The 22,800-nt window shown below is 43.3% G+C and overlaps 1 protein-coding gene across 1 annotated transcript in view; it reads left to right on the top strand.

The window, feature by feature from the left end:
* Positions 1–22,800, top strand: part of LOC118640315 (von Willebrand factor A domain-containing protein 5A-like) — a 41,254-nt gene that overhangs the window by 1,980 nt on the left and 16,474 nt on the right. The window contains exons 3-15 of the mRNA XM_036277251.1: positions 1,677–1,734; positions 1,851–2,053; positions 2,352–2,574; positions 2,689–2,861; positions 3,120–3,234; positions 7,276–7,463; positions 7,718–7,806; positions 8,002–8,146; positions 8,593–8,672; positions 14,541–14,655; positions 15,386–15,550; positions 15,793–15,893; positions 16,635–16,885. Coding sequence (XP_036133144.1) covers positions 1,692–1,734; positions 1,851–2,053; positions 2,352–2,574; positions 2,689–2,861; positions 3,120–3,234; positions 7,276–7,463; positions 7,718–7,806; positions 8,002–8,146; positions 8,593–8,672; positions 14,541–14,655; positions 15,386–15,550; positions 15,793–15,893; positions 16,635–16,885 — 1,891 coding nt within the window. The 5' untranslated portion in view covers positions 1,677–1,691. The remainder of the gene's footprint in view (positions 1–1,676; positions 1,735–1,850; positions 2,054–2,351; positions 2,575–2,688; positions 2,862–3,119; positions 3,235–7,275; positions 7,464–7,717; positions 7,807–8,001; positions 8,147–8,592; positions 8,673–14,540; positions 14,656–15,385; positions 15,551–15,792; positions 15,894–16,634; positions 16,886–22,800) is intronic.

The raw sequence follows: 22,800 nt of genomic DNA, 5'->3' as shown, positions 1-22,800 counted from the left end.
GATTTGGTTGCCCTACAGTTTCTCCAGCTGTGGTACCCCTGTATCCTTGTCCAGGGAGCTTCAGGCTCCCTGCTGGTGTTACTAGAAATTCTTCCACCCCCAGCCCAGCATATTGTACCAGAGAACTTACCCCAATCTAGTGAGTGCGTGTAAACCCCTTTCCTGAGTGGCCATTCCTCTCCCCACCGCCTCTGCTGCCCCCTGTGTCCTATTCAGTAGAAGCCAATGGGCCACAGTCAGTGATTATCCCATCCCTCCGGCAGGGAGAGGGTGTAAGAAACACCACTGCTGTCAGAGGGGTGACCAACAGGGCCCCTGGCTGGAGTAGGTGTGAGGTTTTCCATGGTGGCTGTGATGAGCACAGAGGGCCTAGAAATAGTCCTGCCAGAACTTCAGAGTCCTTGAGGAGGGGCGTTGTTCTAGGAAGGAAACTGACCTTTCTCTGGAGCCTGCTTGCTCTTCTGCCTGCAGGTTCCCAGTGAAGTTCTGGTTTCCAGTGACTGTGCCCTGGGCTCTGGACACGCATACGTTCCTCGAGTCGCCAGTGCTCTGTGCACCAGGCAATTATCCTTTAGCTGCTTAAGGTTTATTTGCAGTAAAAATCCCCCTAATTGATGCTAGAGATTGCAGCTCAGGTCATCCTTTGACAGAACAGGGGGAGGGCAGCTTCTAGTGATACTAGATACTGGGGCCAATGACTGGGACCAGACCCACCTACTGGTATGTGGGAGGGGGTGGCAGTGGCACCAGGTGTTAGCCCTGTGGGGTCAGACTGGACCTGGTTCCACCAATCAGTGCTTGAGTTCTGGCCTGGAAAGAACTCAGGGCCAAGACTGAAACTACAAGAGAATATTTCTTTAGAAAATCACAGAGGTAGAAGAATTGCTTCATAGAAGAAATGGGCTTAGGAAACAAGTTACTGAGGCAAAGGAGGAGGGGCCCTTGGAGTTTAGAAGTGAGGAAGGTAAAGGTGATTTGCCTGGGGGTGGGGGTGGGGCTTCCTGGAGGGGAGGGGAGAGGGGAGGTGAAAGGGGAAGTGAAATGTGGGGACTCCCTGGAGGGGAGGGGAGGGAGGGAAAGGGAAGGTGAAAGGTTCCTGGGAGCAGTTGGGTGACCTTTTGTACCTGGCCCATGGTGCTTGCTCTCTTCATGTCTAACTGCCTATGACAAAGGTGACAGCCAAGTTCTGTTTAACAACAGTAACAAGAACAACACTAATGTCCGTCATCATTGATTAAATGCTTCCTGCAGGCCAGGCACCTTTCTGAGGACTTCATATACATCAATTCATATATACATCTACATATGATTTTCACTTTAGAAAGAATACTGAGATTCTGAGGGGTTAAGTTAATTCCATTAGTTGACTATAACTAAGGAGTGGTGTAACAAACACACTTCTGAAACAGTGTTCCTGGTGATTGAACCTGCCTTGTTTACAGAGGTTTCCTGTTAACAGGTACTTAGTGACTCTTACAGCTTTCCACCTGGCTCTGCACTGAGAAGGAGCCTCACTATCTGCACCTTTATCCCATTCTTTCCACTTCTTTCTCCTTCCCAGTTCCCTCATCAACCCTCTGAGTACATCCTCCCGCCAGAGAGGAGCACGTAAGATATTGGTGTTTAATAGATAATCCCCAACATGGCTCTGTACTTATGATGTGTCTTCTCCACAGTACACCTGTGTCAACATGGAGCGTCCCTGTGGCCTCCTAACCCACCCAAAGGAGCCAGGTGAGCCTGACCCCTGACTCTACTTGTCATAATATCTCTGGCCCAAGCACAACGCCCAGTCTGCAGGAGGCCTTCTAGGACACTTGGTTGAACTCTGAACTCTGGTCTGTTTCCAGTGCCACTGAAGAGCATCTCTGTGACCTTGTCCATCTCTGAGTTTGTGGCTGGTGTGTCTGCTACCTTAAACTATGAGAATAAGGAGAAAGTTCCTTTGGAGGTCTTCTTTGTTTTCCCCATGGATGACGACTCCGCTGTCTACAGCTTTGAGGCCATGGTGGATGGGAAGAAAATTGTGGCAGAATTACAGGAGAAGAATGAGGTACTGAAAATGAGTATATTGTCTCCTCCCTGTTTATTTTCGTAATTCATCCTCCTTAGGACCTCTCCCAAATGCAACGTAACAAAAATGTCGATATCGATGGCTTTGTGCTCCACTCCCCTCCTCCTGATCCTTCCTAAAGCCGTTGGCGCAGACATGGATCAGAGGCGCTCAGAGCGCAGCGGTGCACGTGGCAGCACCAATCCCAGTCCACCCACCAGTGTCCGTTTTCTGGGCCAGCCGACTCCTCGTCAAGCTGTCACCTCTGATGTCACCGTCCTTCCCTTGCTCCCCTCAGGCCCGCACCAACTATGAGGACGCCGTCAGCCAGGGCCACCAAGCCTTCCTGTTGGAGGAGGACGACAGCTCCAGGGACGTCTTCTGCTGTAATTTGGGGAACCTGCCCCCCGGGTCGAAGGCGACCCTGGCCCTGAAGTACGTCCAGGAGCTGCCGCTGGACGCGGACGGGGCCCTGCGCTACGTGCTCCCCGCTGTGCTGAACCCCCGGTACCCGCTCTCCGGTGAGCACCCGCATTCTTCAGACCCTGGAGTCGGGGGACACACCTGGCAACCCCTCCGAGGTGCGGGCCTGCTGAAACGTGGGAGGGAAACACCGCTACGGTCACTCTCCACAGGGGGGGCTGCGGGCAGTGGCCTGACAGGGAAGACGCCCATGGCTCCCGGGGAGCACCTGCCCTACACACTCAGCTTGGAGGCCACCATCACTTCCCAGCTCGGCATCGACAGGGTCCAGTGCAACTGCCCCTTGAGTGCCACCGAGTACCTGGGAGATAGGACTTCTGCTCAGGTGAGGAATAAGACAGCGCCGGCACCCTGCTCTGGGTCCTGGTCCTCCGCGCTCAGTCTTTCCTAAAGACCCTTCCTGGTCCCTGTCAACCCGGGGAGTCACGCTGTGCCCCGTCTCCACTGCATTCCATGTGCTGAGCCTCCTACCCCTTCTGGCCCCTGCTCCTGCCGCCTCAGGGCAGAACCTGCGCCCTGGGCTCGGCTCAGCCCCCCAGAGGCAGTGGGGGCGCCGACAGGGCCTGTGCTCCTCCGACCTCAGGTGTCCTTGGCTGAGGGACACAAGTTTGACCGGGACGTGGAGCTCCTGATTCACTACCGCGAGGTGCACGCCCCCAGCGTAGCTGTGGAGCTGGGCAAGCCTGCGGCGAAGCCCGGTAGGTGTTTTCTTCCTCCCTTTGTAGTTCCCTCCGAAGGGGTAACTTTTCTCCTTCTGTCCAGTAGTGGGTAAAAAAACTGAAATAGCTTACACTATGGCAAGAAAAAATAGTTCAGGTCAGTGAATATCATGTGACTGTCTTCTAGGTAAATTAAAGTGAATTAGTAGATAATCGGACAAAGGACATGAAAAAGAATTTACAAGGGAAACACAGCTAGTTTACAAATATGTGACAATGATCAGTCTCTACAAGTATAAATAAAAATAATGATGTGACTTTTTCACTTTTCAAACGATCAAAGATTTCCAGGTGTGGTAGTGCCCTGTGCTTTAAAATGTGAGATGAGCCCCGCCGGTGTGGTTCAGGGGTTGAGCGTCCACCGATGCACCAAGAGGTCGCCAGTTCGATTCCTGGTCAGGGCACATGGGCCTGAACCCCAGTGGGGGACATGCAGGAGGCAGGCAGTCCATGTTCTCTGTCATTGATGTTTCTTTCTTTCTCTAAAAATCAGTATAGAAAAAAAAATTTTTTCTAAGTAAAATAAAAGCTAAGATGACTGTGGCACTCTTATAGATTGCTTTAAGTAAGATAATTTGGTATCAAACTTTTGAGAAGAAATTTGGGAATATGTGTCAAAATAAGTGTTCATTTTAGTAATTCCAATTTGAATCTTAAATAGGGAAATATATTTAAATATAATTAAAAATATACACTGACATGTCCTCTGCCATGTTGATAATACAAAGATTAGGAAATAATCAAAGTATTGTACAATAGCTAAATTCACTATGCTGGGATTAAGAAAAGCATTTAAAACACAGGATGTATGCAGATAGTAATTGTGATTAGATGAAGGCTACATTCTTAATTTCTTGTTTTGTCTAATAAATATTGATTGATTCATCACAGCAACATGTAATCTCATTGGAGTTCTCTTTTTGTCTTTTTGTAATTGTGGTAAAATTTGCACGACATAAATTTTACCATAATTATTTTTAACTGTTTATGCTGTTACCTGAAGCACATTTACTTTGTTGTAAACAGCACTGCTGTCCATCTTCAGAGCCGTGTCTTATCTTACCCTAGTTTCCTAATTTCTGAGCCTAAATTTGGTTTCTTAGTAGGCTTAGTTTTTAAATTTCTTTACTTGATCTTATTTTGCAAATGTTCCTCAGTATCTGTGTACTTTTCCTTTTAATTGTAGCTCATGTAACACATGTCAGTCTGCTGCCCCCGGGGTCCTTCCTGGCTGCACAGCCCTGGGTGCAGAGAGCATGCAGTGTCACTGGAAAGACATTGACACTTCTGGGCATTTTCCACTGTGGCAGATGGAAGCTCCTTGGGGACAATCATAGTCAAAACGCTGTGTCTTGGGTTAGGCTCTTCCTGCCATCACTACTGCTGTTATGAGGACAAGCACCTATATCTGGTCTTCAATAGGCCATTTTCCTGTCTCATTGTTACCATTTGGCCAAGGTCACTTCACACTCGAGGTCACGAATTGGACCTCTTTAGTGTACCCTCACTTGTTGAACCATTTTCCCTCAGCGCCAGCTGTCTGTGCTGAACCTGTTAGAGGGGGGCCCATCCACACCAGGGCTGCTCCAGCTCCTGCTCCAGGAAGCTCCTGCTCTGTTTCTGTCCATGACTTACCTGGTTTTGTCCTTTCCTTTGGGCGAGCTCCCCCTTGTGTTCCCATGAAACAGCCACAACAGTGCCCTGGGTTTTAGTCAGGACTGTTTCAATCCAGCAGAGGAAGTTTAGAAGGTTGCGGTGTCAAAGGTAAGGACGGCGCTCTCAATGCCTGTCCCTCCGTGAGGTTCTGCTGGCCCCTTTGCAGATTTCCTGCTGTTCCCTGGGACCAGCTGTGCAGACCGTGGGCAGCGGGCCGCCTTTGTGAGTCTTGTAAACCCCTCCAACAGGGCTCTCAAACCTTGCTTCCCGATCACGTGTTCGGTCCCGATGGCTTGTTATTCACATCCACGCGAGGGACTGTGACAACTGGCAGCCTGGCTGACCAAATAAATTACAGTCTGCCAAATGGAACATCCCGCTACCTGACGACATTGCAAATAGACTTTAAAAACTTAGAATGCACGTACTATATTAAGAACAGGACTTTTCTTAAAATTATATTAACAATTTAACACAAATAATTTTATAACATTTTAAATATTTTTATAGAATTATCAGGAGCTTACTCTGAGTTCAGTCCTTTAAGTGAATTGTGTCACTTAATTCTTTTATTTTATTATGTATTTTATTTTACTGATTTTAGATATACAGGAACGGAGAGGGAGAGAGAGATAGAAACATCAATTGGTTGCCTCCTGCACGCCCCGCACTGGGGATCGGACCTATTACCTGAGCAGGTACCCTCACCGGGACTGGAACCAGCAACCTCTTGGTGCATGGGTCAACTCTCAACTACTGAGCCACACCGGCCAAGCAGTCACTTAATTCTTAAAATAATCTTGACGTAGGTATTACCAACTCAATTCTTTAGATGAGTAACGTGAAGCTCAGGATCAGAAGAGCTAGGGTTTGAAATGTCTCATTTAAAAATGACGAAGCAGAGAATTGGGAAGTAAAACAATTTGAGCTGAGGCAAAAGTGTTATAGTAGATATCACATGTGCTTATTGTGTGTGGCATTGTTCTGAAGAGTTTAGATGTGTTAACTCTTTCCTTCTCGGCAGCCTTTCTGACCTGTCAGCAGCAGTGCCTGTCTCCCTCACCCAGCTGTCTCTCAGCATGGAAAGGGATCTACTGTGCGCCTTAAGGAAAGCTGCTGAGCCACCAGAGATCCAGAGATCTGGATTGTGTGAAAGTTATTTTTGAACCAATGTAGTATCAAATATCTCTGAGTCTCACCCATTTTATTTGGAAGCAGTTTGGTTATTGCGCAACTCTTGGGTAAGAGAGTAAACTGAGTCAAGTCCTATAGTCACAAAGGGCTACTGAGAATTTAAACCTATGATCCTGCAACAACTATAATATAAACAGGATATTTATGTCTTATATTGTCTGAACTATTAAACTACAGTTGATATAAACAAGCCATTCTCATTACATCTCTTATCTTAATACTAGTATTTCAGTTCTGGCCTCAGTCTTTATTTTCCCCTCAAGATAAATCACAGCTATGACAACTTGGTGACAGAGGCCAGACCCTGTGGTCTTCTCCTTACTGTTGTTTGGGTGACACTGTTATTAACACACATCCCAGTGCCTTTCTTTGTTTGTATAGAAACATCAGTGAGTGCTTTGTATCCAAAGCAAATATTTTCCTTGGTGTGTGTGACACTTAGTATAGTCTCAGCTCTTGAAAATTGTCAACAAAAGAATTGCTCATCTGAGCATCATTTATTTTTTATTTATTTATTTTTTATTTTTCTGAGCATCATTTAAAAACAAATTGTTTCTTTATTGATTTTTAGGGAGAGGGCGAGAGAGAAGCATTGATGAGAGAGAACATCGGTTGGCCACCTCCTGCATGGCCCCCCACTGGGGATTTGGCCCACAACCCAGGCATGTGCTCTGACCAGGAATCGAACCTGCGACCTCTTGTTGCATGGGTCAACGCTCAACCACTGAACCACAACTGGCCGGGCAAGCATCATTTTTTAAAAGCTGTAATGAAAGACTTAGTCAAGGACCCATGTGATAAATTTCCTACTGACTTGATTTGAAGAGAATGTGTCTCTGCAAATAAGTTACGTTAATTCTTCTGGCAAATGCTGGAACATTTGAACTTAATTTATTTCACTAATTTGCCTGGCTGCTAGGAAACTAGCATCAATCATAGCATTTTACTTGTTGTTTGTTCTTGAGAACCCCTACCCTCTTCTCTTTCATACTTATATTTTGCTTCCATATCTCTTATGTTTATAACTCACTTCAAACACTGTGCAAGCAGATAGAGTATAAAGATCAAACAGTGTTTCAGATATGGGTTTTCTCAGCTTCCTATGTAAGTCACTAAAACTAACTCTTGGTGTCTTGAGTATGTATTTTTTGGTTCCTTTTCATTTTACAGTGTCCTTATTTTTTTCTGGTGGTTTGATGGGAGATCCATCTGCCATGGTGAGTTTCTACCCAAATATCCCAGAAGACCAGTCACCAATTACTTGTGGAGAATTTGTCTTCCTCATGGACTGTTCAGGAAGTATGGGGTGTCCCATGAGTAACCAGGATAAATCTCAGCTGCGCATAGAGGCAGCCAAGGTAAAACTCGTTCTTTCCTTTTCCGGTCACGTGCTCCAGTAAGGATGAGTCTCAAGGGTTGTGTCAGAGTCTGTCTGGATCTGTGGGTCTGTGTCCAGCTGAACTGCAGCTCACATGACCATTCTGAGGCCAGCCCTGGAACAGAGGGTCTGGAGGCACACTGTGGGTGAAGGCCACACCCTCAAGAGTTAGATTGGCAGGTGCCTGTCTGCGAGCATCCGCCCTCACCAGCTCCTCATACTCTCTTCCTTCAGGAAACGCTGATTTGGCTGCTGAAGAGTTTGCCTATAGGCTGTTACTTCAACATCTATGAATTTGGATCTTCCTATGAGGCCTTCTTTCAGTAAGTTTCTAGAAAGGCCATAGAGAGTTCAAAAAGATACTCTAAAGAAAGAACTCTGTTGTTAAGGGGTTACTGTGGAAATGACTTCGGCGTTGGGGATTTCAGGTGAGGTTGTGTACAGTGGGGCTACTCCTGGTTCAGGGCCTAGTACTGGACGTTGTCCAGGAGCTGTGTCCTGAGTGTTCGCTTTCTCAGGAACAGTGTGAAGTACACTCAGGACACCATGGAGGAGGCACTGAGGAGGGTCAAGCTGATGCAGGCTGACCTATGGGGCACCGAAATCCTGGCTCCACTCAAGAACATTTACAGTGCAGCTTCCATCCCAGGACACCCTCTCCAGGTGAGAATTGGAACAGAGCTAACAGAAGGGGGCAGAGAGAAAATTACACTTCTGTTCAAGAATTTGTAGCCCTGAGTTTCCTTGTAGGGTTGTTGCAATGTGGTGTGCATCTCAGAGGTGCCTGTCATGTAGTCAACAGAAAAGGACAAGAGGCATTTACTAGAATTCGTCTTCCTTAGCTCCATGCTATGGACGGAGGAGACGGATGTTCTTTGTGGAGAACCTCAGAAGCCTCCGGCGAAACTAGCAGAGGCAGGTGATGAAATGTCCCAGGATGGGAAGCCACGTGAGAACCTGGTGCAAGTGACAGTGGACCATTAGGGATGTCGCACCTGTCCGAAGAGACATCAATGTCTGTGCCATGAAGTAGTTGGGTTTTCAAGGGCAAATTTTGGTATTTTAAAAACAAACTACATAGAGACTTGATGAATGTCTTCTGTGTTCAGCTTTTTGTCTTCACAGATGGAGAAGTTGACGACACATTCAGTGTCATCAGAGAAGTGAAGAGCAACAGACTGAGGCACAGGTAGGAGATGATGTGTTTTCTGGGCGACTGGCCCAGGTGGTGCCCATGTAACCTAGTGCCACGTGACAGCAGCGTTGACAGCCCTCTGAGGACATAATCATTCAAGACTTTTAGTTTTACCCGCTGACAAAATTTTTTCGACATCACTTTTTCTCTCTCTAATAAATAATACAAGTAATTTTGTATATAACCTCAATCACACAGTGTTATTTTTGTCCCGTATTCTTTCTAAACCACAATGGAAACAAGTATTAACTCGTAAGACATTTTAAAATATAAACACGTTTATCCAAGTAACACATACAGAAAGCTACACAAATCAAAAGTGTACAGCTGAGGACCCATCAGAGTGAACACACGTGTAATCGTCACACAGGTCAGGAACTAGACAGCTGCCATTACCTTTCCAACTGTTCTTTCCCATCACGTCCCAATTTAAATCACTACGCATTTTACCTCTCCGGAGGAATAGCTTTAACACCATGGGTTATTTTTGTTTGTTTTTGATTAAGAATAAATAATTTGCAGTATGTTTTTAATCTATGTATTTTGCTTCTTATCTTCTGCAGTGTTTTCAGATTCACACATATTTTGCATGGAACCAGAGTTAGTTTTCATTGGTGTATACTGTTCTACTGCCTTTATCAATCAGTTTTGAGAGAATTTAGTATTTACTCTGTTGAGTTTTCCAATGTATTAAGTGATATATCTTTTCCTTTATTTAGGTTTTTCTTGATTCTTCTAAATGTGCTTCCAATATTTTATTTCAAAAATTTATAGGGAAATTGTAAGAATAGAACAATAAACACTCGTGTACCTTTTACCCAGGTCTGCCAGCATCAACATGGTACCAGTTCACATCACCTGTTATTTAGTTGTTTGTTGAAATACTTGAGAGAAAGCTACAGATATCATAACCCTTCATATGCAAATAATTATGTACCTGTCTTCTAAAAACAGGACATTCCAATAAATAACCACAATAAAACTACTAAATTTAAGATATTTCTTGTTGAGATAACACCTTTATCTAAATATAGGTCACATGTGTCAGTTTTTCTAATAATGTATTTTATAGCTTCTTGTTTATTTTCATTTTGTTCCAGGAGCAAATCCCAGGACAAGTGTTTTATTTCATTGTTATGTCTCTTTAGTCTTCTCTGGGATACTTCCTCTGCTTTAATTCTCTTTCCTGACACTGACATTTTGAAAGACTTCTGGCTAGTTATTTTTTGTAGAATCTCATTTTGTGCTTGTTTAAATTCATGTTTAAATTGAAATTAAATATTTTGGAAGAAATATTCCAAAAGTAACTGGGTGATACATTGACCACTTAAATTTGCTTTGTGACAGATAACTTTGAAATTTTGCTCTCAACAAATATTTATTCAGGAGGTTTAGTGTTCACTGATAATTATTGCCCAAGGGTCATTACTATCAGTGGTTACAAAATGGTGATTTAAATTCTGTCACCTTCTCTGCATCTGTTAGCTGTCACCCACGATGAAGAAGAGCTTCGTCCTCCTTCCCTCCTCTCCTTCCTTCTATTGTATCAACATGAACTTTTGAATTCTTTCATTAGTTTTCCATTTTTTAAGATTCATTATTTTCATTATTCATTTAGATTCTCAGAGTGTCCAGACTTAGCCAGTGGGGGCCTCTTTTAATTTGTTCCTGTATCTTTTTCACATGTCTCTCTGTTCGTGAATATTCCTTTTTTTCTTAAAAACGTTTCAGACTCACCTGTGCATTCCCATTGCTGTAGCCAGTCGTTTCTAGAATAAGACTCATTCCTTTTAGTGCAGACAGTAAATAGAAGTCAATATTCGAGTGTTAGGTATCACTCTTTGCTACTGGCCTATTATCTATTATAGGTATTTTGGCAGACAGAACTAAGAAGTGATTAAGAAAAACACACATTTTTACCAATACCCCTACTTCCAAAGTAATGCCCTGTCTTTATTTCTATTGTGTATATGTGTCTTCTTTTGTCTATGGTGAGAAACCTAGTTCCCCACAAAAGTCAGTAAATTTACTTATTTCCTTAATCAAACACACATAAAACCTCTCTGTAATATTTTATAAATTACTGTATAGAGCTCTTCATGGATTTTTTATTAGATTTTTTTCCCTACGTGTTTGATGCTAATTTAAATAGTATTTTTTTAAAAAACATATTGGTTGTTCATTTCTACATAGAATTGATTACAATAGCTCTGTATTTTTTTTCATCTAAAATTTTTTATTGATTTTCTTAGGTAGAGAAAGAGATATGGAGAGAAACATTTATTGGTTATTTTCTGCATGCACCCCAACCAGGGATTCAACCCCCAACTCAAGTATGTGCCCCGACCAGAGATCCAACCCAACACCTTTTTTTGGTGCACAGAACGATACTCCAACCAACTGAGCTACACAGGCCAGGGCGACAATGGCATTTTAAATTCACATGCAGGAGGCAGCTGAAGGATATTTTGCTCTCACATCAATCTTTCTCTCTCTCTCCTCTCCCTTCCTGTCCCTTTAATATAAATACATTCATACATACATACATACATATTTATGTTGACCTTGTATTTCAGGACCTTGTCTAAGGGAGATATTAATTCTAATAGTATGTTTGTTGATACTTTTAGATTTTCTGTGGATAATTATGCTTGCAAATAATGTCAGTTTTTGCTTTCTAATCTTTATATAATTAATTTTCTTTCTTTCTCTATTACCCTGGAAAGAGCCTCTGCTACAAACTGAATAGAAGTGGTCATAGCTGACATTCTTATCTTATTTTGGATTTCAGAGAAATGTGATAAACATTGCATTAGTAGTTTGGTTGTTTGCTATAGGTCTCTTGTAGATATCTGGTATCAGATTAAGGAATTTTTCTTACATTTCTGTTTTGAGAGTTCCCTTTGTTTACATTTAAAAAATAATAATAAATGGCTAAATTTTGTCAAATACATTTTATGTATCTGTTGAGATGAGTGTGTGATTGCATCCTTTATTCTTTTAGTGTGCTAATTATAATGACAATTATTAAATGTTAGAGCAAAAACTTGCATTCCTGAAAGAAACCTAAATTAGGTGTGATCTATTAACATTTTTCACATAATTCTTATTCAGTTGGCTAATAATTGTTTAGGATTTTAAAATCTATTTTCATGAGAAATATTAACATGTATTTTTTTCTAATATTCTTGTTGGGTTTTAATATCAATGTTACACTAGCATCATGCCATCAGCTGAGAATAATTTCCTGTTTTCTATTATCTGAAAGATTTTCTATTGTGTTCACTAGATGTTGCCAGGAGATTTATTCTGTGGGAAGGTTTTTAAATCTCTATTGAAATAGAATTGTTCATATTTTTATATGTTCTCGATTCTTCTGAGAGTTTGTATCTAAATTTTCAAATTTCTTTGCATGAAATAGTCTTCAGTGTTGCCTGATAATGTTATTAAAATTTATAGAATTGGTGGCAGTATTTCTTTTTTTATTCCTGATGTTGGTGTTTTTGTCTTCCTTATTTATTTATTTTTGCCCTAAATGTTTGTCAATTTCAATATATTTTTTTTTTAAATAAGTACTTTTTGTGTGGATCCTCTCTGTTGTATCTTTGTTTCCTGTATGAATAATGTTTGCTCCTACCTTTGTTATTTTCTTTCCTTTAAACTGTTTGAGTTTGTTGATGTTCTTTCCTAAGACCTGGAAATGGGTGCTCAGGTGCTTGATGTCTAGGTGTCCTTTCCTGATGTGTGTATTTAGAACTACAAATTTAAACATATCTGTAGCTGAATCCTAAATTTGGATATGTCATTTCCATTGGTATTCACCATGTCCTAATTATCATTATTGCTTTTCAAAGCCATCTATGTTATTCATAATTTCCCAATATTTAGTGGTTTTATATTTTTTGTTAATTGTCAGATATTTTATATACAAAATTCTGGATATTTTTTGAGCCTCTAGATGATGTTATCTTGCTTCTGACAGGTTGCTGGACCAGAAGCAGATAATCTTAGTCCAATAGTCCAATGAGCATCAGTCATTAGATGGCTGGTTTATTTCAGATTCCCCTCTACCTTGAGGGTACAGTTCTGCAGTCTTGTGATGAAAAACCCGAGCGTCTGCTAGGGCACCTCCTCTTGGCTGTTTCACCGCTCAGTTACCGTTTGATCTGCACTTGCTTCCAGGTGAAGGGTGACGAGCTGCCCCTTCTCGGCGCCCTCCCCTCCCGTTCTCAACCCACAGATTCTTATTGGCTTGGGAGCCTTTGGAAGCTTTCAGACAGATTATTAAAATATATTGTGTACAGCTTTTTCACTTCTCTACTGGCTAGAAACACTCAGTGTGGCGTTGCTGTGAGGAGAACTCTCCTAGGTGCTATACTTTAAGTCAGATCATAGAAATAAGTTCCAGTTTTCCTGCTTCTCAGCTATTTGGACCAATCAACTGAATTATTTAAGCCTCCTTTTCCTCAGCTGAAAAAGGATATAATAAGTGTACTTACCTTATATTTTTACTATGAGGCTTAATAGAATACGCCTAAGCATTAGGAAGTGTGCTTGACATAAAGTATGTGGTATATAAAGTTTTGCTGTTACTGTAATTATTATCCTTATTATTATCATCCACATGAAGCTGTTAAGTATGTTCTAGGCAAATACTTAGCCATCAATACATATTGTTTAGCTTTAGTTTTATACATAAAACAAACCTGTACATCAAAGTCCTCTAAAAGCCGTAAAGAACCGAGGCAACACTTCAAGAGCTTGCTGGGACTTTAAAGGTGATAATCAGATGCTGGTGGCAGTGACTCCTAGGGGGCATTGTCACAGTTCAGTCAACTGATCACAGCCTTACAAATACTGACGCTGACATCCCTAGATATGGGGATGTTGGCTCCCACTAAAGAGACTGATAAGTAAGCCAAAAGAACAAGGTATTAATTTACAGTGAGAACTGTCCCTGCCACATCTCCTAACATTGCCTATATTAGTATTACCAACAGACTGTCTTTTTATGGACAGTGCCGTCTGGGGAGCCATGTGATGGAAAAGCTCTTTGGGTCTGGCCGGTGTGGCTCAGTGGTTGAGTGTTAGCCCATGCACCAAGAGGTCGCTGTTTTGATTCCTGGTCAGGGCACATGTCCAGGTTGTGGGCCAAATCCCCAGTGGGGGACACGCAGGAGGTGGCCAATCAATGTTCTCTCTCATCGATGTTTCTATCTCCTTATCCCTTCCTCTCTCTCTAAAGTCAATAAAGGGAAGAAAAAAAGGAGCTCTTGGGTGCACATGAACTTGGGCAGGGAGAGCTCTCCGGCTGGACGAGCAGGAGGCTGTTGTCCATCCTGAGACGAGCCAGAGAAGACATGGTTCCAGGGCCCTGTTAGCCAAGCACTGAGGATAGTGTCTATTTTTTCCTAACCTCCACTTTCTGATTAACCCATTCTTTGGATTGATTATTCAAAGAAACGAGGAGAATCTAATTCTATTATTTTGTTCGCTTCTGCTTCGAGAATCAGTGTCATGTAGAATGGTTTGCCAGGGGACCCTGCAGTCTAGGTCAGTCCTCAGATTCCATCTGTACCTTGAGTGGCTATGTGGTCGTGGACAGAGCTCTAAACCCTCTGGGCCCTGTTACTTACCTTCAGAAAGAAACCCACGCCTTTCTCTGAGGAGTCCCAGGATGATTAACTGCATTATTAGTTTAAGGCATTTGGCCTCTTAAACATAGAATATGCTCAATAAATGGTAGCTGTTAGGCCATTGGTCAAGGAAGTAGACTTTATGTTTTTATGGCCATTATGTATTGATTTTATAATTTCACCCTTTAGTCCCTGTCTCTAAGTTGTGTCTATTTTACAATTGCAGGTGTTTCTCTTTTGGTATTGGAGAAGGAGCCTCCACTAGCCTAATAAAAGGCATTGCCCGGGTGTCAGGGGGCACGGCAGAATTCATCACAGGCAGCGAGAGGATGCAGTCGAAGGTGAGGGCCGGCTGTGTCCCAGGTGGTGGTCCAGAGTGATGTGGCCTGGGGAGCACTGCTGCAAGGGCAGAGGCCACGTGTTGCCTCTGGGGTTCATGTCTTTGTATCCTTGGGCTCCATTCCTAGTGGAGCTCCTTTAGGCTCTGTGTTAAAGGGGCCACTATAGTTTCTGGAGAAATTGCATCTACTCCCAGTAGTTGGAAACCCAGAAACAAAGTGCTGGAGGAGGTTAGGGCTTTGTGTTTAAAAGGAGAAACATGACTGTCGTGATGGACATCCCGGGTGTGAGCTTTAGGACCTCTTCTGGTCCTGTATTCTATCCTTCATGCCAAGGATACAAAGAAAACAAGCAGTGTCCAGTGGATTGCAATAGGGCGTCAATGGGCTCCCCATTGGATCAGTGTGCACAAGGAAGGCGTCTTCTACCTGTGGATGTATTTCTCAGCTCTCTTTCCCCGTTGGTGCCGTTTCTGATCTAATGCCTACTTCTCTACTTCTCTGCAGTCTCCTTTCCCAGATGTTTCCTTTATTCTCTTTATTACATTTCTCTGCTTTAGCTTCCTCACGTGTAAAGCAAAAGTAGTAACGCTCACCTCCTAATACAGTCTTAAGGAACAGGCACACCGAGTGTTGTGCTGCATAGCACCTTGTGCGTGATGAGTGTTCAGTTAGTACTAGGTGTTGATGCCGTCATTATTTTTGATGCTTATTCTGTTCTTTCTTCCTCCAGGCTCTTAGGGCCCTGAAACATTCTCTGCAGCCTGTAGTGGAGGATGTTTCTCTGAGCTGGAATTTGCCTCCCGGTCTAGCTGCTAAAATGCTTTCCCCAGAGCCCACTGTCATCTTTAGGGGTCAGAGGTTAATCATGTATGCCCAGTTGACTGGGAAGATGCCGGTAAGAATTATTCCATTCTTGTTATTTCTCTAGTCACAGTAGCTACTACCCTGAACTCTGCTCTGGACACTTTTCATGCAGATTCAGCCTCCCCTTCTCCATCACGTCAAGTCTCTGGTTTCCTGCACTACCTGATTTCTAGTCAGAGATTTTAATGTGTGGGTTTGGGGAGCTGCCCCAATTCTGATATTTCTCTTGGTGACCTCTTCCTTCGATCATTTCTACTGTTCTCTAATTTTTAGCCAGCAGAGGCAACAGGAGAAGTTTGCCTCAAGTATGCCCTCCAGGGCAAGAGTTTTGAGAATAAAGTGATATTTTCTCTACAACCCAAGTCTGATGCCAAGTAAGATTTCAGTGTTCCTTCCTTCCTCCCTCCCTCCCTCCCTTCCTTCCTCCTTCCCCTCCACTCCTCACCCCTCCCCTGCCCTCCTTTCCCTCCTTCCCCTCCCCTCCCCTCCCCTCCCCTCCCCTCCCAACCCCTCCACTCCTCTCCCCTCCCCCTCCTCTCCCCTCCCCTCCTCTCCCCTCCCCCTCCTCTCCCCTCCCCTCCTTCCCTCCTTCCCCTCCCTCCCCTCCCCTACCCACCTTCCCCTCCCCTCCCTTCCCTCCCCTCCCTTCCCTTCTCTTCACATTTTTGTCTCTGCCATTCCTGGGGATTGATTTCCTGTTCTTAATTTTGGGCTCAATTATTTCCCGAAAACCATTTTTCCTTTTTCAAGCCACTAAGTTTTCTCTTTCCCCTGTTTTTTTCTCCCTGTGCCACCACTAACGTTTTTACCTGATATTTTTCATCCGTCTTCAGATAGAGTGGGAGAGAGGGAGTGAGAAAGAAACATCGAAGTGAGTGAGACACTCATCGAAGTGAGTGATATGTTGCCTCCCACAAGACACCAACCAAGGCTGGAGACAGAACCGCAACTGAGGTATATACCCTTGACCAGAATTGAACCCACAACTGTGGTCCATGCGCTGATGCTCTAACCACTGAGCAAACTGGCAAGGGCACACCCCTAACTTCTGAGGGCTCTGAGTAGCGGGCATATGTGTGCTACTCCCTAAGCCACGGGAATTCGTTTTCTTGTAGCTTCACCATTCATCGCCTTGCTGCCAAGTCCTTCCTCCAGACCAAGGACATGGGCGTCACAGATACTCCAGCAAACGATAAAAAAGATGTGCTGAAAGTCAGCCTTGAGTGTGGAGTCATAAGCTCCCACACAGCTTTCATTGCCGTCAACAAGGATCTCAACAAGCCAGTGCAGGGACCTCTGGTTCGTAGGGACATTCCAAGGCCGGTTCTGTGTGGTAGTTCCTGGATACCAGTGCTCGCTGGAGGTGGTGAGTTTTATTCCAATCAAACTCATATAAAATATAGGGCCTGGATATCTAGATCCATCATTTAAAGTACATGAAAGGTCTTTTTCCCTTGTCTCTCCACATCTAGAATTTCTGACTGCTGTAAAATGTTCTGTCCTAGATAATTGGAAAATATCTCATTAGCAAGAATATTTAAAGTACTCCATGGGGGGGGGAATGAATGAAATTAAACAAAAAGTGCACATACACATTGAGTAGTTACACTTACTAAATTGGACGCTGATTTATCCTGTTGAGAACAGTTAATGATTACACAAATGGCGGATGGACCATTGGTGGTATTAGGAAACAGGTGCGGATCACGGGGATGTCTCGGACATGAGTCAGGCAGGCTTAGTTATCCAAACTAGGGGCTCGGGGATTGGCATCAGGTGCAGAAATTCCCTGGGCAGGTTTCTGTGCCTGGAGAGGCATCATGATGTTATATGTAGAGGCAGGCTTCAAGGTGAACCCAGGTTTTTGGTTGGGCAATGGGGTAGTTGATGGTCCTGTTTATTTAAGAGAGTAACAAAGAAGAGGAGCAAGTTTAGGGGGTCAAATGTTGACTTATTTTTCAGCATTTTGATTCGACATCCTGTGGTATAACCACATGAAGACATCGAGTAGAGGAGGCAGATGGGTGTCAGGTTCAGGGGAGAGGTCAGGGATGAAGATACACATGAGACAATATTCAGCATCTAGGTCATACTGAAGTCATAAGAATAAATTCGATGATTCAAAGGACAGATGTAAAGGGGGATGAGATTGGAACACTGAAGGATATCAAGTATCTTGGGATGGATCCTCTATCCATAATAAAATGAATGAAATAGTAAGAAAAAAGTGCATATTCAAAACAAAAGGAAACTGGTATAACAAAGGATTGATCAAAGTATCAGCTACTGCAGAGAAGTCAAAGTAAAATGAAAAGGGTCTGTTTTGTTAATATCAAAGCCTCGCTAATCTAATCAAGAACAGTTCCACTGGCATAGGTTGAAAAAGAATCTATATTTACAATGTTGAAGAGCAAATGAGAGGCAGGAAATGAGCAGCAGCTTGTGTATATACTTTTTATAAATGTTGAAAAGGGGAAGGAATAGTGAGGGATGGCTACAGAAGAAATTGTATAATCGAGGTGTTTGTGTGTGTGTGTGTTATATCTCAAATTTCAGAATGGGAGAGATTTGCGGATGTTATAAAGCTCACAGGAAAATGCTGTTAGAGGGTTGATAATATTGGGTGTGGGGAGGGTAACTAATGGAGGAGGGTGTTTAAGGAAGTGAGAGAGAATGAGATCTAGAACCAGAGGGGGGATTAGCCTTTAACAGGTGAAATATTGGACAGTCTTCCCCTGGCGCCAGCAAGTGCAGGAAACCCGAGGATTAGGTTGTAGTTCATAGGTTGAGAGGCAAGTTTTTGGAGTTTCTGTCTGAGAGTTTTCTGTAGTTTTCGTGAACGAGACAGCAAGGTTAGCTCATGGGAATGAGACGAGAGCTGCAGAGCAGAGATGGGAGGTGAGGTCTGAAGTAGCCTGTGGAGCCCTGGGTGAGACCTGTGGGAGACACAGCGCAGTGGTGAGGGTGCTCAGGGCCCAGTGTGGCTGGGGTGCGGGAGTGTTTTAGTGGCACCAAACTACTGAAGGAATCAGTTTATGTGACTCAGATCGGCAGTATTCAGCAGCTTTGGTTGGAATGAATGAAGAGAGAAGAGTGTTGGCTTAATTATGAGGGTGAGGATTTGCCAGATGGATGTGATTAAAGGAAACTGAGGACATGGAGTTGAAGATATTGATAAGAGAGTTGTAAATTGTTGCACCTGACATTTAGGCTAAATGAAAAAGAGAGTGAAGATGGAAGGAAGTTTTTATATAGGAAAAATAGAGTAGACAAAGATTCGGAGGTCTAGGTGAAGGCCAGGTAAAATAAGAATCTCTGAGTTAGAAAGCTGGAAAAATTGAATATTGTATTTTATTGATTTTTACAATTATTTATTTATATTGTTGATACTATTACAAATGTCCCCCACTTTCCCCCTTTTGGCCCTCTCCACCCAGCCCCCCCACCCCCACCCCACCAGGCCCATGGGCTAGGCATATATACATTTTGTCCTTTGGTTAGTCTCTACCAATCCCCACAAAACCCTCCCTTGTGAGATATGTCAGTCTGTTCCATGTATACATGCCTCTGGGCCTATTTTGTTCATCAGCTTATTTTTATTTTTCAATTAAAGTTGACATACATTATTCTGTTAGTTTCAGGTGTACACCCCAATAAACAGACAATGCATAACTTACTAAGTGATCAGCCCAATAAATCATACACCCATCTGACACCATACATAATTTGTACGATATTATTGACTATATTTCCTATGTGTTCTTTACATCCCCATGACTATTCTATAACAACAAATTTGTACTTTTTTTTTAAATTTTGTATTTTTTTCTTTTGTTGATTTTTGAGAGAGAGAGAGGAAGTGAGAGGGAGAGAGAGATAGAAACATCGATGAGAGAGAACATCGAATGGCCGCCTCCTGCATGCCCCCACTGGGGATCAGGCCCACAACCTGGGCACGTGCCCTGACTGGGAATCGAACAGGTGACCTCTTCGACGCTCAACCAGTGAGCCACACTGGGCGGACCAAATTTGTACTTTTTAATCCCCTTACCTTTTTCAACCATTCCTCCAAACCCTTCTCTCATCTGGCAACCTTCAAAATGTTCTCTTTATCTGTGAGTCTTTTTCTGTTCTGCTTGTTTGTTTATTTATTTTTTTTTAGATTCAATTGTTGATTGATATATATTTATTGCCATTTTATTGTTCAAATTTTTATCTTTTTTCTTTCTTCTTCTTAAGAAAGACCCTTTAACATTTCATATAATATTGGTTTGGTGGTGATGAACCACTTTAGCTCGCTCGCCCTTCCTTCCTTCCTTCCTTCCTTCCTTCCTTCCTTCCTTCCTTCCTTCCTTCCTTTTTCTTCTTTCATTCTTTTAATATGTTTTATTGATTTTTTTAGAGAGAGAGGAAGGGAGAGTGAGGCGGAAACATCTATGTGAGAGAGAAACGTCAATTGGCTGCCTCCTGCATATCCCCTAGTAGGGATCAAGCCTGCAACCTGGGCATATGCCCTGATGGGATCAAACCTGGATCTTTCTCTCCATGGGGCGACGCTCAATCCACTTAGCAACACCAGCCAGGGATTTTTTGTCTAGAAAGCTCTTTATCTGTCTTTCAGTTTTCAATGATGACTTTGCTGAGTAGAATTATCTTGTTTGTAGGTTCTTGCTTTTCCTCATTTTTAATATTTTTTGTCACTTTCTTCTGGCTTGCAAAGTTTCTGTTGAGAAATCAACTGACAGTCTTATGGGAGCACCCTTGTAGGTAACTAATTGCTTTTCTCTTGCTGCTTTTAAGATTCTCTGTCTTTAATTTTTTTCATTTTAATTATGATGTGTCTAGGTGTGGGCCTCTTTGAGTTCATCTTGTTTGAGAGTGTACATTTCCTGAACTTGTATGTCTATTTCTTAAATCAAGTTAGGGAAGTTCTCTGTCATTTTGTTCAAATAGGTTTAATTTCTTGCTCTCTCTCTTCTCCTTCAGCACACCCATGATGTGTATGTTGGTGTACTTGAAGTTGTCCCAGAGGCTCCTTACACTATCCTCATTTGGGGGGGATTCTGTTTTCTTTTTGCTCTTCTGATTGGGTGTTTTTCACTTCCTTGTATTCCAAATCGCTGATTTCATTCTCAGCTTCATCTACTCTACTATTGGTTTCCTGCAGATTATTCTTCATTTCAATTAGTGTACCCTTCATAGCTGTCTGGACCGTTTTTGTACTGTTAATGTTCTCACTAAGTTCACTGGTCATTTTTTTTTTAATCTTCACCTGAAGATATTTTTCCATTTATCTTCAGGTAGAGCAGGAGGGAGGGAGGGAGGAAGGGAGAGAGAGAGAGAAACATTGATGTGAGAGAGACACATTGACTGGTTGCCTCCTACATGACCTGGACCAGGGCTGTGGACCAAACTGAAACTGAGGTACATGCCCTTGACCAGAATCAAACCCTCAAATATTTTGTGGGCCAATGCTCTAACCACTGAATAAAACTGGCCAGCACTGATTGAGCATTTTTATAACCAATGTCTGGAACTCTGCATCTAGTAGATTGCTTGTCTCCATTTTGTTTAGTTCTTTTTCTAGACTTTTGCTCTCTTCTTTTATTTGGGACATGCTTCTTTGTCTCCTCATTTTGGCTGCCCCCATGTTTGCTTCTATGTATGAGGTACAACTGCTATGTCTCCCACGCTTGGTAGAGTGGCCTGTTGTATGTAGCAGATATTCTGTAGGGTCCAGTGGCACAGCCTCTCCATCCCCCAGGCTTGGCACATGAGGTGCCAAACTCCCCATGTGAACTGTATATACCCTCCTATTGTAGTTGAGCCTTGATTGCTATTGTCTCAACAATGGGGAGATTGTCCCCCAGGAGGATCAGCTGCAAGTACTAACTATGACCACCCTGGAGGATCAGCTGTGTAGGGTCCACCCCACAGAACACTACTTACTTCAGTGGGTTCTTGTGCCTGCTGAGTTCATCCCTTGAGTGTTGCTTTTAGAGGTGGTTGGGTGGTGATGCTTTGACCTGGTCTGAAGCTGTTCACTCAGTGCAGTGGCTCTGGGGCCTCCTGGGTGGGTTCAGGCCAGGGTCAGTCACCACCTTTGTTCTGCCTCAGGGCTACCCAGCATGAGCTACAAAGCAATCTGCAGATGGCTACTACTTGTGCTGAGCTTGTAGGTGCCAAGGCAAGGCCAAGCTGTGAACCAAGCCTGCTGCTGCTAGTGCTGGTCCTGGGGCCACTTAACAAGAACTATGGGCTTTGCTGAGGTCAGATGCTGCTTGTTTGCAAGATTTTAGGAAAGTCTGAAGAATGAACCAAGAGAGGCCACACCTATGGTAGAGCCACTGGAAACAGGTTGATGGAGACTCAGATATGGTGCTCATTTTCTGGCTCTGTGTGTAGAGGGCTAGGCAAAGGGACATTGTCCTCTGCCAGCCCTTCTGTCTGGAAGAAGCTGCCCCCAACTCTTGCCCTGGTGCCACACTACTCAGTTCCTCCCTGTATGTCCCTGGTGATTTTCAGTTCCCATGCTGGCACCCTGAGAAGTAAGTCTGAGTAAGTCCATATGTGGGCCCTTATAGGAGGAACTGTCTGAGACCCAAAAGGCCTCTGTCTCCCTCAGCGTCAATCCTTGCTGGTTTTTACAATCAGAAGTTATGGGGACTTTTTTTCCCAGCTCTGGAACCTTGGGCTGGGGGGATGGTTTTGGGCTGGGGCCCCTTGCTCCTCAGGGATGATTTCTGCAGCTGAAGTATTCCTCCTAGTTTTTATCTGCAAGATGTGGGTGTGGGGCCAGTCCATTTGAGTCTCCACCCTTCTTACCAGTCTTCATGTGGCTTGTTTAACTTTGGAGTTGTAGGAATTCCATTCAGTTTTATTTCAGGCAGTTCTGAATGATGGTTGTTCTGTAGTTTAGCTGTAATGTTGATGTGGTTGCGGAAAGAGGCAAGTATACCACGTTGATTCATACCACCATTTTGACTGGAAGTGCTGGATATTGTATTTCAAAAGTAGATGTTTTTATCAATTAATTGTTTTGAGGTGGAACAATTCTGCTTGATAAGTAGATCCTGGCTTGGGAGAGAGTGGCTGGGGTAGAAAGGAGGCTGAAGCCATCTCATTTGAGGAGGACAAGAAGCTTTGAACATGGTGTTGGATAGGTTATCTACATGGTACTTAACCTCTCAGGATGATAGCGGGCTTTGCCATGAAGTGAAAGTCTTTGACCTAGTTTTCAGATACTGCAGTAAATGGTAGAAATTGACCACGAGGTTGGAT

This window comes from Molossus molossus, unplaced genomic scaffold (genome assembly GCF_014108415.1).
Source record: "Molossus molossus isolate mMolMol1 unplaced genomic scaffold, mMolMol1.p scaffold_m16_p_22, whole genome shotgun sequence".
Taxonomy (NCBI): Eukaryota; Metazoa; Chordata; class Mammalia; order Chiroptera; family Molossidae; genus Molossus; species Molossus molossus.
This window is presented reverse-complemented; position numbering and strand designations above follow the sequence as displayed.